This window comes from Cryptomeria japonica, chromosome 10, assembly GCF_030272615.1.
Source record: "Cryptomeria japonica chromosome 10, Sugi_1.0, whole genome shotgun sequence".
Lineage (NCBI taxonomy): Eukaryota > Viridiplantae > Streptophyta > Pinopsida > Cupressales > Cupressaceae > Cryptomeria > Cryptomeria japonica.
In genome coordinates this window covers 397,085,006-397,103,741 of record NC_081414.1, presented here as the reverse complement: position 1 = coordinate 397,103,741, position 18,736 = coordinate 397,085,006, and the positions used below count along the sequence as shown (strand labels likewise).

Genomic DNA, 18,736 nt, shown 5'->3' with positions numbered 1-18,736 from the left:
TCACTGATAATAGGCATATTGTTAATAATTAATATCTGATGTAAATTTCTGTCATTCTAATGTTCAATCAGCAATCTGTTAATGGATAAATATCTTCAGAAATTGAATGTGTTTGAGTTTTCCTTTGTCTGAGCAAAGTGGCAAGTTTACAAGGGGTTTGTGTTTATAAGCTTAATTGCAAACGATACAATAGTAAAGTGGATAAAAATCTTGAAAAACAAGCATCATCATCTTGAAAAACTCAGTCACTCACAAGAAGACAATGGATAAAAATCTTCCAATATTGAATGTATTTGAGTTTTCCTTTGCCCGAGTAAAATGGCAGTATTAAATTTAATACTGTATTTTTAATGCATACTGTGTAGCCACTAGTCGAGCCAGAGCCTGCTCTTCATTTAGAGGAGTGGATTGAAGATGATATTGCAGATTTATGTATTGTTTTCTGATCTTTGGAAGTGCTTTAGAGTGTCTAGGTTGCTGTTCGTGTGGTGTGCTGAAGAAGGTTTTTGTTCTTAAGTCTCATTGTGTTCTTCTTCTTGTTCTAGGTATTTCCTCTATCTCTCTTTTTGGTTTAGGCGATACATTTTGTGAGTTTGTAGAGCTTAATTTGGTGTCTTGGATTTTATTTTGCAAATCGCCCCCCTTAGCTGGCCATACCATGTGGCTGAGTGCTTTGGGATGCGTTCATTATTTATTTGTTCTAGGCTTGATCGCCTGCCTCCTAGGAGTCATATGCTTTCAGTCTCATGTCATTCTATTAAGATTTGAGGGAGTTGTGAGTGTTTTAGTGGGATTTGGTGTTGCTGGTTTGTGTTTTTTCAGCGTGCTGGAAGTTTATCAGATTTAGAGTTTTTTGAGTTTGGAGTTATTTCTTGTGTGGAGAGTCCCTTGTACCTTGTGGAGCAGATTGAGCAATATGTGCAGTTGTGTTAAGTGATTTACCCTTGTTGCAGACATGATAACTATTGTAATGTTGAATAGTAGTACTATCAGCAAGTTGTATTTGGAATTGCTCTTCATTTCCCACTGAATAAGTGGAAGAGGCTGGTTTACCGCCTTGCATTTTTATTTATCTTTCCAACTTCAAACTTCAGTTAATAATGTATTACTCCCACTGCATAAGTGGTTGAGTGATCTATTCCATGATTGTAATTTCCAATCCTCTCGTTGAATAAGTGGTTGAGTGATTGTTTGCTTCATTGTCTTGGTTTTGTCCTTGGCTGGTTTACTGCCAAGTGTTATCAGCACTTCTATCATTCGCTGGATAAGTGGAAGGGGCTGGCTTGTTGGCCAAGCATTGTAATATTTCCAGTTGTTGAAGCTAACGATCCCCTCAACACCGTATGCTCTCACCTTCCCATATTGGGCTCTTGGTGATCAGAAAGTGGAAGGGTTACAATTCCAGCATTATTGTATTTTCATTTCCTAACCTTAATGTGTTCTTGTTGTGTTGTAACTGGAAATTAATTGAAAAAAAATTGTGGGGATATCACATAAAATTGATGCAATAGTTAATATGCCGCTACCTAAGAATGTTTCTCAATTTCATAGTCTTCAAGAGAAAATTTAGGCAATTCAAAGATTTATTTCTCAATTGGGCTTGATCGTTCCCTCCTTTTAGAATTTGCTGAAGAAAAATGTACCTTTCAAAAGTTTTTTGACCAGTCCTCCCATTTTTATGCCAGCTGTACAAAATTGCCCTTTTTTGCTTTACACTTCAGCATCCTCTCATGTTATAGCAATTTTATTAGGCCAACATGAATATGATGGTAAAAGAAAGAGCAGTATATCATACAAGTCGTATTTTACTTGATTATGAATCTTGATACTCCGTACTAGAGAAACGATGCCTTGCTCTTGTTTTCGCAAGACATAAGCTAAGCCACTATCTCCTTCATGTAGAAACTCATGTTGTAGTAAAGTTTGATCTTCTTAAACATCTAGACTCTAGAATTGATCTTTCTAGAAGATTGGCTAAATGGGTAATGTTGCTTTATGAGTTTGATATCAAGTTTATTTCTCAAAAAGCAATAAAAGGACAAGTTGTTGCTGATCAGCTAGCTGATGCACCTTCACCCTATTCTTTTCGTAGTTTAGACATGTTTTCTAATGAGAATTTCTTTTCTCTACAAGATGATTCTACATGGAAAAAGTATTTTGATAGATCAAGATGTCGAACTAGTTCCAAAGTGGGTGTAGTTTTTCTCTCACCTTCTGGTAAATTGATTCCTCTTTCCTTCCATTTAAAGTTCTCTGTACAAATAATATGAAGTGTGAAGCCCTTATTGCTGGCTTACATGCTGCGTTATCATTGGACATTATGATTAAACACATTGCGCAAGTATTTGTATAGCTACAAGTACTACTCCGGACAATCTTGTGTATGATGTTGATGCTATTATGCCTTTGGAGTTGGAAATTCCCTCTTTGCAAGTTTCCCTTAAAGGTTTAATTGATGATGACACTTACCGAGAACGTCTATACCAGCTTGAATTGCTCGATGAACATCGATTAAATGCTCTCAAACATCTCCAAGCCTATCAAAAATCTCTATCTCAAAAATACAATCAAAATGTTCTTTCTCGAAGTTTTAAGATAGGTGTAATGTCCCATCTTTGACAGGTTTGAGAAATAAAATATTATTTAATTCCCAAGGCAAAAATTTATCAAAAAGGGGAATTAAAAATTAAAAACTATTATACCTAAAGTCTAATTAAAGGGTAATATTAAATAATTAATAAATTGACTTTAAGAAAGATTAATTAAAGTCACTTAACTATCTAGGTAATTGCCAAATAATTTTATAAATTGAACCTTGGGATTGATGCTGAAGGGGCAATGATTTATTTTATATAGCATTCATTTATAAAGCATTCATTTATTTTTAATCAAATGCAATGTAGTCAAGCATATTTGATTATTTTTTGTTAACTGCATTGTGTTTTTATCTTTAGCATTCATTATTATGGTCATTGTAATATGTTTAGTTTTATTACATCAGGTCATTTCAATTTATTAGAATAATTGTTATTGCATTTTATATCATTGCACATACATTGTTGTATTAGATGATCATTGTACTTAATTAGACAAATCATCCAAATTTATTTTATTAAATCATGATAGCATCTAATCTAACATATATAGAGCACATCCTAAACATGCATACATCCATAATACATTCAAACAACACGTGCATATAACATATAAACTCCATTTCATACATATTAAAAAAATATACAATATCCACATATAATGTCAATGTACATATATAACCACCACTATCACAAAATGTGGTGTATTTATATATCAAAAGTGTGATAAAAAAATTTGCATCAAAGGGTATGGGTGCTTGAGCCTTTCGGAGCTCGTGGATATCCTCCCTGAGATGTTGGCTGCCCAATGGAGGCTAGTGATTGCGAATGTGTCCTAGACACAATCTGTGATGCTTCTTGTAGTACTTTGAGCTTGCTGATTTGCTTTTAGATTGTCATCTCGCACTCTCATGCTGCCTCTAGATCGCCCGTGAGTTGTCACACTCATGGATGCTTGAGATTGGTAGGTGCCCTGATCTGTGCTCTCTCAACTTGTGTTAAGAGGTCATTGACTTGGTTCCATAGAGCATCACATGCCCTCTCAGCACTTTTTGCTCTTGTTACAACTTGGTCTCTTTCTGTTGTTGGAGCTTGCACTTCAACGACCTGCTGATTTCGATGTCTAGTCATCGTGGCCAGCTCTGCAGGCCGCTGCACCTGTTGCACTCATATCTCCTCATAGGTAGTCTTGAGTTGTGCTATGGGCTCAGAGATATGGATTTGGCAACTGACAGTCATCTGTGGCTTTTATGGTGCTAACATTGGCCACTTGAGTTGGACCATCTTTGCAATGACTTGTCTGATGAAGTCAAGCCACTCTCATCTAAACACTACAAAAAGTGCAATATGACATACATCAGCAACATATCATAACAAACAGTATCTATTCTAGATCACATTCTATTCTATAACATATAAAAACACAAGACAATCAAATTCTCACTTAGGTTCCTAAGCTTCCAGCGTGGTTCTTGAGGTGCGGGAACATTGCTTGTTTCCACACTTGGTCCGGTGGTAGCTATAGAAGGTGGTACCTGTTGTGACGTTTTCACACATCCCCCCATTGCAAATGGGTACCGCTACTTTTTCTGCTTTCTAGGCTAGTTGTTATCGTTTGGTGTCTAGTAGCGTCTTTAGCTATTAATCTTTTCCTTGTAGGAAGTGCAATGTCTTAGGTTGTCAAGGGGTGATCAAGTTATGTCTGTTTCTTTGGGTGGAATTGAGGTTAGGTAGCTCTCAAGGCTTGGCAATGAACAATATGATGATCATTTCATTTGATCATCATCATCAGAGATGGAAACAATGAGTGCAAGTGTCTAGTCATAAGAATTGAGAGGTTAGATGCAAGTCAATCAGGATGAAGGCCTAACAATTGTGGAGGCTTGGTTGATGATGAAGGACCCTTAGGGTCGAACAAGTGAGTGCTCGATGTTTGAAGAGATTGAGGTGATTGAGTGAGTAAAATTGATATCTTTGAGTCACTGTCAGTGAGGGTGAAAACCCTGACCACTGTTAGCGCCCTATGAAAAGCCTAACCACTTCCAGTCAGTGCTCATCCAAATCTCCGACCTGCCTTATACCCAACCAGTGGGGTCTTAAAAGTACGACCACCTTGAAAGCATTTCCTGTTACCCTTCAAAAGCCTGATCAAGGTGTGGAAGTCATAGACTTGGCAAGATGAACATTGATTGAGGTAAATGCTTGATGTTCTGGGGGGTAGTGATGAATGACTTAGGTGAAATCTTCTAGCAAAGACTTGAAATGCTTTAAACCAGGTAATGGAACAAGTGAAGTTGACACCTTTGGGTCATTGTCAATGACCCTTTAAAGGTCTGACCATTTCCTGTCAGTGAGGTCCCAAAAGTTCGATCTCATTTTGGCATTGTCAATGCTCATTCAAAAGCCCGACCACTTCCAATTAGTGCCCATCAAAATGTTCGACCACTTCCAGTCAGTGCCTTTTTAAAACTCCAATCAGCTTGGCATCACTGTCAGTGACATATCAAAGTTCCGACTTGCTACATGTTAGTGTCAATGACATTCAAAATCCTGACCAAGGACTTGAAAATGTGTTTGTGCTGCTGGAGATTGGAATGATTTCAATGCTTCAACCTGCAAGTGATCAAGTTGATGAGAGATGCCAATGATTTGAGAAGGGGGGATGCCACTGTCAGTGACCCCTTAAATCTCTGACCTGCCTAGTGTCACTTCCTATGCACCCCTAAAAGCCCGAACTTCTTGACAAGCACTACCAGTGCTACCTTAAATCTCCGACCAGCACATGATGACTTCCAGTGGGGTCCTAGATCCGATCAGTCTTTAGGTGACTTCCAACTACTCCTAAAATCCATGCCCAAAGACAGATAGATAACAATCAGGTGTCAAACACAAGAAAATCAGACATGTCTCAGACCTGAAGCATAATAAATCAGATCTGAAATCAAGAAAAATCAGACCTTGAAATATGAAAATTAGAAATCAAATAAAGGGAAATTATTTCCAAATTTAAAGAATGAAATTGTTCTGTTCTCTATCTTGATTAAGGTTTGTTTTCTTTTCAGGTTATGGAAGCAAGGAAGAAAGAACTTCATCACTTTAAGGAGATGGAGATATGCAAGAAATCAGTTCACAATGTTCGAGCCCAAGGAAGTCGATACCAAGAAGACAATCATTCAAAGATGAACAACATTCACACATCAAGGTACTTAAGGTGAGGTTAGGGGGAGAGACTCAAGCTAGGAAAAACTTATAAACAAGTGTTGAGGGTCAGCTCCAATATGATGGTGGATGCAAAGAGAAAGAGCTCAAGCACATCAAGGCATTCACAATGACAAGTGCAGATTGAGAAGACAAGAGATGAAGGACAAAGTGATGTCTAGTCACACGAAGAGGTGAAGGATTGCCCAAGCATGCCAACATTCATCAACATTGCAAGGGAGAGATAAAGACTCATCATCATAAAGGAAAGGATGTCAACATCTTCAAGGCAGGTGTAGAGATCAACATCAAAAGAAGAACATATGACCATCTTGAATCCCCTTCAGAAATCCAAGAATCAATGCCAATACATCAAGAGGTTTACCGACTCATGCAGAGGAAGAAGATGCAAAGGTGATCAAGATAGGAGACAATTCTAGAAGAGTTAATCAAAGTTAGAAAGATTGATCCCCAAGGATAGTGCAATTAGCAATATCTCCTAACTTCGTCTCATTCATGATTGAGCTTGGTACTATTGATTATCAAGAGATATGCCTCATTCACCTACAACTTGTGATGAGTTACCAGGATCAAGTGGTTGAGGTGTTGCCTAGTCATCACTTATCCAATCACATCATTCCAGGTTAAGGTGTCCAAATTCAATGCACTTGACTCATCCAACAAAGAGATAACACATGTGGGCACAAAGTTCGATGTACGTACCCTCATCATCTATTGGTCAGAATTCAAGGAAGGAGATGTGTCCTATTTGATGTAATTTTATCATTGGTCAAGCATTCAATGCTTTGTAATAGGTATAAAAAACCCTAATTAGGTTTTTCATCATTCAATCTCGGCCATTGATGTGAATTTGTTCTTGGCCCTTCATTGTAATAAGAGCACTATACAAGGCTCTACTTCTTCATTTGTAAAGGTTAATAGTTAATATTGAATAGCAGGTTAACAATTAGCAAGTAGCAAACAGATAGCTAGAGTAGAGTAGGAGAAAAGAGAGATTGTTGTCAAGACATTGTTGCAAGAAGCATGTAAATGTCATTGAAGATATGGTGAACTTCATATGTTGATCCAACAATTTGCATGGTCTCTACTTCTCGTTTATTTTTATGTTGATTAGATGGATGGAAGATCTTTGTGTATGATTGATGGTGGTATTCTTATGCTCACACTACTAGTATTTCATTGATTGTGACGTATCTTGCACAGTCAACTGAACTCATTTATCTAAGCTTAACTTCGATTGTTGCTTCTTCATTGATATGCATCGTCTTGATGATGTCTATGTCCGTGGTAGTGATTTGAACATCATACGCTTACCTTAGGAGATTGCACTAAACTTTGTGAAGTTGTTGCTTTGCATGGCAAAGCTAAGTCGAGTTGAGTTTTACCAAAGATTGTCCATCGCTCTTGCATTCTTATGATTATATTAACTTTCTCAACTCTTAGTCCCTTTTATCTTTTTTTTAAAAAGTCAAGTAAATCCTACGTTCCAACAACATTCAAGCATTCAAGTATCAATGTGAGTTCACCTTGTGATTCCAGCAATATCATATCAAACACACTGAGTCTATCCAAGAGCACGTCAAGACCTGACATTCGGAACCTTAGAGTCATCCCATTTGATCATGCAGTTTAGCACTTGGGAGGATTTTGTTCAAGAGAGGATAGAATACTTAGTATTTTATTCTATGTTGCATAGTGCATAAAAACACATCAGCAGTACCATAGGTGTAAGAATTGCTAGAGATGCTAAGGTTGCTGGTGCTAGTGATATTGTTGGAGGCATCACTCTTTGCTACACTTTAGGTCTCTTTTCCTCGTCTCTTGCAACCTGCTCTCCTGCCTCCTCATTGTTGGACTCCTTTGAGCTCTTGGCATTAAGATCCCCACTGGGGCCATTATTTGGGAAAATTGGTGTTGTTCCAACACCTTGCCACCATTGAATGAACCCTCGTGTCATGTCGACATTGTCGACATCTAGGGTGGGGGTCATGTCCTCTCCCTCATTGTTAGGGTTGTTCAAACCAACCTTTGTGATAGTGGGACAAGAGCGATTTCTTGCCTTGATTCCACTCCAAACATGTTTGTATTATAATGACATCACAATATGGTTGTGCCTTGTTGACGTGTTTTTTATGACAGCGTCTAACACAGAATAAAGTTGCCAAACGATCACTTCACTCTCTCTTGATCAAAGTACGATTGCATGCTAAGATTGCAAGAAGTTCAAACAATCTACTCCAAGGTTCCTTTATGCTATGGACATGACTCAGTTGGCTGATGTGATTGCTAGTAATCCAAGGGGCCTTACGTTTGCATCATTCCTTCACCTCTTTGTTGTGGTTGGAACTACATCATTGGATATGGCAATTCTGCGATGCTATTGCTTCAAACGGACTAAAATGAACTGAAAGAAAAGGGAAAGGGCTCAAAAGGATCTAAATCTACTCCTAAGGACAGTGATAACAATGAATAGTGCTCTGGTGGACAAATTTCAAATAAACCAAGCTCTACTTCGCCAAGTTCAACTACAACTCTGCAAGAACCGGTGCAATCTTCTAAGGATATTGAAGGATTTTCAAATCGAGAAAGTGCATTTGAATACCCAAAACAGCGCAATCCAAACGACTGTCCACAACCGAACTTAGCACAAGTTTAGTGGCTCAAGCTAACTTTACACTGCAACTTACAATCAGCAAGATACAAAAAGTATGAACCATGGAAATTCATCAGACACCATTACATTCTCCATTGAAATCAAAGCACTTTACTACTTCTAATCTAAGTGAGGAAGGTGAAACCATGAAAGCTTTGAAAAAATAACTTAAGTGGACACCATCAGAGAACAATGTTTCACTATTATTTTCTCAAAAAACTTATCGCAACAATTTCATGCAAAGCTCCCTCTTTTTTACAAATGAGGGGGGTCATCCCTTTATATAGGCCTCAGGCCATGATTACATGCAAACCCTAATTAGGGTTTTCCCTAAAAGATTCTCCACTCAAGATGCAACAAGGTGGGAATCTCCAGTTAATAACCCATCATGCCCATATACAATTAATTCAAAAGTACCCAAAATAGCATCCATTGCGCATTAAATGCACCACCTCCTTCAAATTCGCCCAACATGCGTTGAATATTCATCCATGCAAAAATCACCCCATTATGTCATAAATGCTCCATCATTTCCACATGCGGCGGCTACATGCAAAAGGAATCTGCCATAAATTCAACATGCAATGACCAGGTTGCCATTTGGTCAAATATTCTGGCAATGAATGCGCCACCATACTGCCATGCGTTCAATAGATCCTCGCCATGCAAATGGACTCTGCCGTCGTATATCCGCTCCTGCACATCTGGAATTGTTGGAGAGGGAAAATTCGATTCAGGAAGAATTTTCTTGAAGTCTCCTCAACTTTCCTTGCTTGAAGAAGGTTTTTCATCAATTATGCACATTTCCTATTTTTTAGGAAAATTTCCAAATTAGGGTTCCACGGTCCAGGAGAGAGAAAATTCTCCTACGAATCCAAATCTGTAAAACTTTTGAAATTTGGATGTGATTTGATGCCCGATAATGGATTTTTCAAATTTTTCCTGGAGGGGAAATTTCTTGTTCAGTTCATCCCTGATTCCTTCCTTGCCTTAGAAATTTTATGTTCAATTCATCCTTGGGTGTATTTCTTCCTTGCTTGGAATTTTGTCCTGAAGGAAGGAATTTCCAACACTTAGCCAAATTTTCACATTTCCAAGAATTCCGTCGTGAAGGAAGGAATTTCCAACACTTGGCCAAATTTTCACCTTTTTCAGGAACTCTGTCATGAAGGAAGGAATTTCCAACACTTAGTCAATTTTTCACCTTTCTTGGAATTATGTCCTGAAGGAAGGAATTTCCATTACTTTGTGAATTGTCCATGTCTCCTTTTCAACATCCCTATTTTTAGAGATCCTCCTAAAATTTAGGAGTCAGTTCATTGGATGGAGAATTCTGCCACGATTCCGAATCTATAAAATTTTCAACACTCTGTCGAGATTCAGTGTCTAAAAATAGCAAACTCAAAAATTTGCCCGAGGGGAATTTTTTTTTTTTATTCCTCCTCGACTCCTTGGATTCCGTGCCTTAGGCGAAATTCCAATTCTTTTAGCTTAGGTGAAATTTTCATTACGCCCATGGATTCATGGATTTTCTTCCTGTGAATGCCTTCTTGGTTTCAGTGCTCTAGCCTAGATTTGGGCGCATTTTCAGCATGTCCATGGAGAGGTGGATTTTTCCACTTGTGAATTCATTCTTGGTTTTAGCGCCCCAGCCCTGACTTGGGCGCATTTTCAACATGTCCATGGAGAGGTGGATTTTTCCACTTGTGAATTCATTCTTGGTTTTAGCGCCCCAGCCTTGACGGGTGCATTTTCAACATGTCCATGGAGAGGTGGATTTTTCCACTTGTGAATTCATTCTTGGTTTTAGCGCCCCAGCCCTGACTTGGGCACATTTTCAACATGTCCATGGAGAGGTGGATTTTTCCACTTGTGAATTCATTCTTGGTTTTAGCGCCCCAGCCCTGACTTGGGCGCATTTTGGCCATGTCCATGGACACATGGATTTTTTTCACAAGTTCCAGGCTCTTCGTCAGGATATAGATATGAAATATAACATTTAAGTATAATTCTTATACTTTAAGTTATATTTCATATATATTGTCAGGATGTTTGATAGTGGTTTCAGGTCCATAGGAATCATAATGCAAATTCTGGATTTTGGAAGATCTTCCAAATTTCCAGACTTAGTCAAATTTCAGGCCATTTTCGGATCAGGATGACATTGGTGGATTGATGTGAATTTCTGGACTTGGATGATTTTGCATGCTTTCCTCTTATGGAATAGGAGTTCCAAACTTAACCATTTTTGATCCAACTTGTCTGCCTTCTGACTTTTCCGGAATTAGAAATGGTCTTTAGGAACGTTCAGTCTTCAACGTCTTCGGAGATATTCAGCTTTCAGTGTTTTCCTGTGAAGATCATGCCAAAAATAGATTTTCCCAAATAGTAAGTGTTTCAAAATGTCAAGGTTTGGGCAAAATAGGTCAGAAAAGCACTTACTAAAAATAGAACTTACTAAAAATAGTAAGTTTGATTTTTGGCAAAATTAGACCAATTCGAGACTCTGTAAAATCCCTGAAAAATAGGAACTTTCTAAAAATAGAAAGTTGCTCCGTTTTGGCTCAGATTTTACTGGGAGGTTCCTTGAAGGGTCCTAATTCCAGTCGTATGTTCAGTTTTTTCAAAACCCTAACAAAAACCCCCTGAAATCTAGGACAGAAGGCAGAAACCCTAAAAAGGGACAAAAAATGCCCTAGACTTCACCAAACTCGCTCAAACGAAAAGTAGACTTGATCAATCTGACCGCCGAACACTTGCAAAGCAGAGAGACTGCTGTGAAAAGACCACAAAAACGCAAGCCAAAAAACCGGGAGGGCCTAAAAAGAAGGGGGTCCCCATTTGCAATGGGGCAATGTGTGAAAACGTCACAACATGCCTACTGGCCAATAGGTAGTCTTGTTGCATGTGGGATAATTGTCTAATGCTACCAAACCATGCCCTCATACCTCTGTAAGGTTACCACTTGATATCGACGGTACATAGATGATTGATGGTCTACCTCTAAAATAGTAAATATCCAAACCTCCAATATTAAACAAGAGGGTATGCATAAGCCCTCGATGCATCAAACAAGATTTGCGTGGGGTAACCTATGGGTGTCATATAGGTGATGTGCTCAAAGGCCCATACTTGTAGCGGAGTGCATGTTAGTGTACATATCTCTCGAGATCGTGGTATAAGTGGGTGAGCATGCTTTGTCCTCATGGAAAAATTGTCTCTTGCCTCTCCCTATCTTAGATGGTATGAATGAGGCTTTCATAAAGGTGTGTGCCTTGTCCATCTATAACCACTCTCAAAGGTATGGTGGCAATTGAAATCCTTCGATTAGTGGAATGGCTACACGACCTTGCTCGAGCTATCTCATGTACATTTGACTGGTGGTGTCTATTGCAATACCTGATGATCTATTGCATACTCTTGGCTCTCCTATACAAAGGCCAATGTCTGATCCTCCTCAATCATGACCCACTTGCCACGAATTGGTAGTCTCAAAATGCGATAAACGTCTATAAGGGTGATTGTCATCTCCCCTGTCAAGAGATGAAAGGGCGAGGTGTCAGTGTACCACCTCTCCATTAGTGCCATCGGCATAGTGGTGTGGAACCACATCTTTGGCATTGCGAACGTTCACCATAGAACCACACATCTCAAGAAGGTTTGCTCTTCTATTGTAAGTTGGTCTATACAACTCTATATCAGTGTAAGCATGGCTCACCCACCATGTTCGCGCATAGTGGGAAGAGGCTGAAAATCATAAAATAACTTGTCTTACTTTTATTATTATACAACAATATTCTAAACATTCTACATTTATTACAAAACTTAAAAAAAATTAATTTTTGTTGGGATGTTAGCACCTTGGAAGGATTCTAGTGCATTCCTCAGACACTAGCGTGTTGGGTGGACACCTGAGTGAAGTTTTGACACTTGTAGGCCGGCTGTACGTTACCTGACGTTGTGGGGTCCATAAGCTAAGAAAAAACTAGCAAAAAATTTATGAAATTTGAAGAAAGTTTTGCATACCTCCTCTAGTAGTTGACTCTCTTTGATCTTTGTCCGGTGCTTTTTGATTTTGGGTGACAAAATTCACGTCTGTGAGGCATTTTTAATTTTCTTTGTGCTTCGCCAAAATCTCCACCATGAAAAGTAAAAATGAATAATAAAATTCAATTTTGAGTATATGGTCAATTTTTTGCTGTATTTCAAGCAATATTGCTATAGAATTTGTATTGGCTTATGAAACAAATGAGCCGCTAATTGAGCAGAGGCACGACTAAGCTCTGAAGACATGGTTGTGTAAGACTTGAGATGAATATGTGCTAGTTTGTGTTGAAGATGCACAAGAATTGGGTGGTGCGGATTGTGGCATTCGACCACCTAGCAATCCTACTGATTTTCCCTTGCAAATGTGACACCGAATTCCAAACATTTTAGATTAAGTAAGGGTAGGCCCATGTTGGAGGATAGATTTGTTGAAGACTTGCCTTTTCTCAACCTTTGGCCTTTTCCATTCCACTTGAAGACATATTGGAGAATAATTGTAAATGACATTATTCAGCAAGAGCTCTATTGAGATAGAATAATAGTCGGCTAGAGAAAAGTATGATTGAGAAAAAATCATAGTTCTGTCAAGCCATTTAACAACTTTGTTTGATCCACAATGAAGGTTAGATCACACATACCAAACAACTGAGTCTTTGTGGCAGCCTAAATTGGGATTGTAAAGCCTAAATTTATCTCACGTGAAGATCCACAACTCTCTTCGTCTCTTTTTCTAGCAACCCATTGGATTTGGAGACGGCCTTTCTTATTTGACTCGACCTCAACCATATTAAAGTAACCATTCAAGGTCCGTTGATCATTTAGAGAATAATGAAGAATCCAATGCTAGAGTTGGGCTCTCTCAATGAGGTCATCTCGATCATAGATATTAATGATGCCAAATGATTGATTTTCAATGTTGAAAATGAATCCATACGGCCCAACTAGATTAGTCATATCCATGATAAACATTGTGCAGCCATCATGTGGGAGAAATAGAGGTGACTGATCCCCCACACCTTTACTCATGATTATTGCTCAAGAAGAAACTATCTAGCCATATGGCACAATACACAAAAGAAAGTGAAAATCTATTGAATTTGATTTCTTGCAAGGAAATAAATTGATTTTTGGAAATCATTTGTTGAGTTTCCTTCGTAGTATACTTGTAGAGTGGGTTTGTAAGATCCTTGCATTCCACAAGATCAATTCATTAATATGGGAATCTAACGACATGTCCTCAATGTCTAACCCTTAAAAGAGAAGAATGACTACTATGCAACAACTTCGTTTGCTTGTTTGGGATGAAGTCACCAAATTGCAATGGTCATATTGTTTATTTGACACATACTCCCCTTCTTCGAAATTGTGAGATGGGTTGTGAGAGTGCCTAGAAGAACCCTCATGGGGGAAAGTGGAGGATGAGATTTGGAATTGAAATCTTGCAAAGATATCATATTGTCTATAGGTGGAGTTCTTGAATATTGAGGCTTACCAACCTCTTGAGATGATTCAGCTAGAGCATGAATTATCTTTGGCTCTGCTGTCATTAAATTCTTGGCTTTCTCAATATTTGAGTTCCACAACTAGAATTAAAGGCTGAGGCCTTGTTGGTGAGCCTTTGTTGGCAATTAGGCTGGTTTCTTTGTTAAGGACATTGTGACTAGCCTTTTGGCTACAATTCGGATCCAATCTTCTTCTCTAAACATCGAATTGATTCAAAAGCTTGCTTAAAAACTGATTTGGCTTTAGAAACGGCCAAAGGACAATCTCCAATCTTGTGCATACAAGTGCAGCGAAGATTAATGTAAAGCAAAGCTAGACATGGCATCTGCATATCAATAGAATCATTGAGATCTTATGAAAGATCTATTTCTACACCAACATTTTTTTGTCGAGGAGTACAATAAAATTTATTAGGCTCAACACAAATGACCTTGTTTAGAGAGGAAGCTATACGATCTCAACAGGGCCAACATTGTAAAGGTATCCTAGGAAATTCCACCTAAACTGGAACCTTAAGAGCTTGTTGCTTGGATAGAACAAGGTCATGAGTCGATGGGGAAATACAAGCAAAGAAATGCAGACATACTAGGGGCCATGCTTAAGAATGGCATGTACATTATCGACTATAGCTTTGGTTGGATTTTGTATGGTGTCCAGTCTAACTGCATGGGGAGCTTAGATAGTATTGCCTCAATTTTTCAGTATACTTTGAGATGGGATTCTCACCACAAAATAACCTATTAAAATAAAGTGCTCAAGCCACATACATGCATTATCAAAATTTGGAATGGGAAGAACTACATCTAGATGACAATCAGAGGATCTTAACTTGTGAAAGACTTTTGGGATGAATTTCAAGGGTTTCTTGATTGGTGATGCCATCCTCAATTTCTCCAAATTACAGTAGATTTCTATTCAACAGCTGAACCACTATGATTTGAAGCCATCTTATAGTCAAAGTCCACCTTAGGATCTGAAAACCTGAAAAAACTCTACAATAAATGTAAGAGATTGGAGCAATTTCCCAATCACAGAAATCAGTAATAATAAATAAACTCAAGTGAAACACAATTTAAACAGAAAAAAACATCAGAGCCAAGTCAAGCCAAGCCAGCCTCTCATTTGGAATAAGCTCCGTTTCTAAACAAAGGTCTTCAAAATGTTCAGTCTATATTTTGTTTTTCATAAATTGAAAAAGAGTTGCTCGTAGCTAACATGATTGAGAGAAATGAAATGTGATCAAAGGGATGGAGTGGCTGCATATAATTACGAGGGAGGAACTAGTAAAACAATGTGACAATCCTTCTGAAATCATAAAGGTAGGGAGGTAAGTGCATCCTTAAGGACAATATTTTTCTGATTAACTCATATCATCGGGTTAGATGTCATGCCCCTGATTATGAATTCAATAAAATAAAATGTACTAAGTAAATATTCATTATCATAACAATGTAAGTAGAAACAAATATAATAATAATCAAATTTAGAGAATATATTCAATAAAAAATATATATAAAAAACTGCATTCATCCTGATCGTTAACCTGCAAAATAAATGAAGTTAATTATTGAAGCAAATACTAAGTGGACTGCACATGTCAGAGATTACTCCCTCAGCAGTAGACAATGATAATCAGCCTTTAGTGTTTATTGGCAGCGATTATGATGATAAAAAGGCAGAAGTTATAATTAATTAAAGTCAGAAGTTTTATGTCTAATAAGCAGCGATTAAGTCTTCATAAAGGCAGCCAATATTATGATTGATATATTCTAATGAGCAACGATTACACATAAAACAGAGTGAGTAGATTTGTTAACTAAAGGGCAGCGATGGAGTTAAAAAAAAAGGATTTGTGACCTTTCATATGGTTGTCACTATTCAAGGAGATGTATCTCTTAATAGAGATAGGATATGATATAAAAATGGTAAGATGTATGTGGAGAAAAAGGAGGAGATCAGAAAGGAATCAGAAATTGTTTGATACAATCTGTGCTCATTAAGGAGATTGGGTTGCATCACTGGCAGTCAATAACTGTAACAGCAGATCAGTATGCTGCATCCACTTATGAACCAATGACTGTTAATATTAAGTTATGCCTGCATTTTATTATGAATAATGAGCAATATACATACAATATAAGTTATTATATTTATCTTAGATAAAACATTTAAAAGGAGTATTGTTAATAAGAATTACATCTGTTCATAATACTAGGGATATCACATTAATACTTGATTTCATTTATGTACAAATGCATCCATAATACATGAAAGATTATTATATTAATGGCCTAGTCTTAATTCATCTACTAAGACCTATGAGAGGATATGGTTGTGTGTGTGTAGGGAAGGGCGAGTAAACCCTCACAAGTGAAGGTGAGTCCAAGATGGGTAAGGACGGAGTCCTGAAACCTCGAGGGAGCCTCCTTGTAGATTGGTGTCAGCGCCCTATAACAGTAAATCCCCATCCCTCATTAGGATTAGGGAAGAAGTTAAGATGGGTCTAATATAATAAATGTTGAATGCATCGTGAATAATAATTCATTCATTAGTTTAGAAATATGAATTAAAACATAACAATGCATAGTAATGTATGTTAAATATTGGGAAACAGGCAGCCTCCTAATAGGGGACATTACATTAGAGCCTAGTTTAAACATGGAGAATCTATGGCATGATTTGCCAAACAATCAATCAACTTGTTTTCTTCACAGAAAGGATATCAAAATCTCTTGATCCTATTATAAGTGGACTCAAGAGCTCATTCATTCTCGAATCCAAATAACGCCTTTCTATAGAGCACTGCTTATCATCTGCTAATTGACTTTGACAATCAAACTTTTAATGCTCAAATATCTAGCAAGTTTTAATCCTTCCACATTACCCATTGCTTCTACTCAATTATTTGAACATCACCTATAAAAAGAAAGAGAACTCTAAGATGAGACCAAAATTTCGGTTGATGATGCCACCTAGCTAGTCAAACTGGAGATTCCACCAGAAGCTCTGTCACAATTTAATTTTTCTAAACCAAGAGGGGGATAAAATCCGTTGAAGTTCAATTTCTTATAAGCAAGAGGAATTTCTTAAAACCAAGGGGAGTTGTTACCTGCTCGATGAGAGAACAATTGGTTCTTTTATAATAGACCCATTCATTCAGATAAAGAGAAGTAAAATCTGCATTTCACACTCAATTGGAATTATATATGACTATTTTTTTTTGTAATGGCTTTAAGATTCTTGGTAAAGAATCTCAAAAGCTTTCCTAAGAAGCATTTACTATGGTTATTTCTAATGAGAGAGACATTGCATTTGATTTTTTTCTTGATTGGCAGCTTAAACTATGAATCTAAAATATTGATTTTCAAATTTATCACAAAATCAAGCCAATGGCAGAATATGTAGTGGAAAAGGCAGTTTGATTGATATAGTCCGTTCAACTTCATGGTTTGTATGACTAATGAAGTAATCTGATTCAGTTGCACATATATTTATATAAACATAATCTCTTGGGTCATGTATTATCCATTATAAAGTTGAAGGATGCATATGTGCCATATACAACTGAGTAGAGTAGTGAAGCCAGTTGTTTAAGTGATTTGAGTGAGTGAAGCTTATATAGAATTGGTTTTAGTGCTATAAAAGCGTTACATTTTTCTTGGAAGCTCAATTGGGGAAATCCAAAATTGGCTTATTAATCTTGCATGATGATAGCAGATACAATGAGACATAATGACATTCTTATGAATTTTTCCTACATTGGTCTTCTTTAGGGTAAATTTTTGTGTTCATTCTCTCTTCTATTTTGTTGTTTCAAACATCTACTTGCCTAATTTCATTTTATGGCTTCACAATTTGGAGGAAAATTCTGTTTTCAAGCAACTACTCAAAGATGCAGCAATATATTTCAGTTATTCAAGAAATATGGAATGTTAGAAATTATGTTAGTGAATCAAGATTGGAACATCTATCCTAATCATGGATCAATGATGTGGGCACAAATACTAAAAGTACATATCTTGTCTATCCAATTTATAGGTTTAATAAGTAAATAAGTTCCAGGCAGGAAGATTCATAATGCTGATTCCCAATTTTACACAATTACCATTAGCTTTTCTTGATTTGAGTTCTGTCAGTCATTACTGGCCTTATGGGTGACAACAATGATTTATTAACCAAAGGATCACTTCCTAGGTGTATTTTAATTGTATTTATTTTTTGGAATTTTGATTCCAATTAATGTTTAGGCATTAGGAATTCTTGCATTTGTAATATATCTTTAATTATTATAATAAAAAAACCATGCATAATACGATGCCCTACTTGTGGACAAGGTGTTGAAAAAGCAGAAGGTTATTTGCTGGGAAGGAAAATCATAACATTTATTCTTCACAATTTCATTATGAATGCTGATATAAATCTTAATGCTTGTTTTTGTTGAAAATGTGATCTTTAATGTAAGCTTGTGCTATGTGCCTAATGTTCTTATACAATATTTTTTATTACAGTATATATGTGTGTTTGTAGTTTCCATGCTTATTTACAACTTTTTAACTACAAGTTATGATTTATGCAGTCATCATGGCATCAAGAATGGCTCCTAGATCTATTGGCAACATGGGCATTTGCATATGCCAATGCATTTTCTCAAGCAGATCAATTGCTGAAGGGAATGAAGGGCAGGTGTGCCAAAGTACTATTGAAGGTCCATTAACTTTTT

General features: G+C 37.2%; 1 protein-coding gene across 3 annotated transcripts in view; it reads left to right on the top strand.

Annotated features, from left to right (window-relative positions):
• The window catches only part of LOC131038538 (uncharacterized), a 158,469-nt gene that overhangs the window by 32,869 nt on the left and 106,864 nt on the right, over positions 1-18,736 (top strand). For all 3 annotated transcript variants that reach the window (XM_057970998.2, XM_057970997.2, XM_057971000.2), the window contains exon 8: positions 18,593-18,699. In XM_057970998.2, the coding sequence (XP_057826981.2) occupies positions 18,593-18,699 (107 nt within the window). The remainder of the gene's footprint in view (positions 1-18,592; positions 18,700-18,736) is intronic.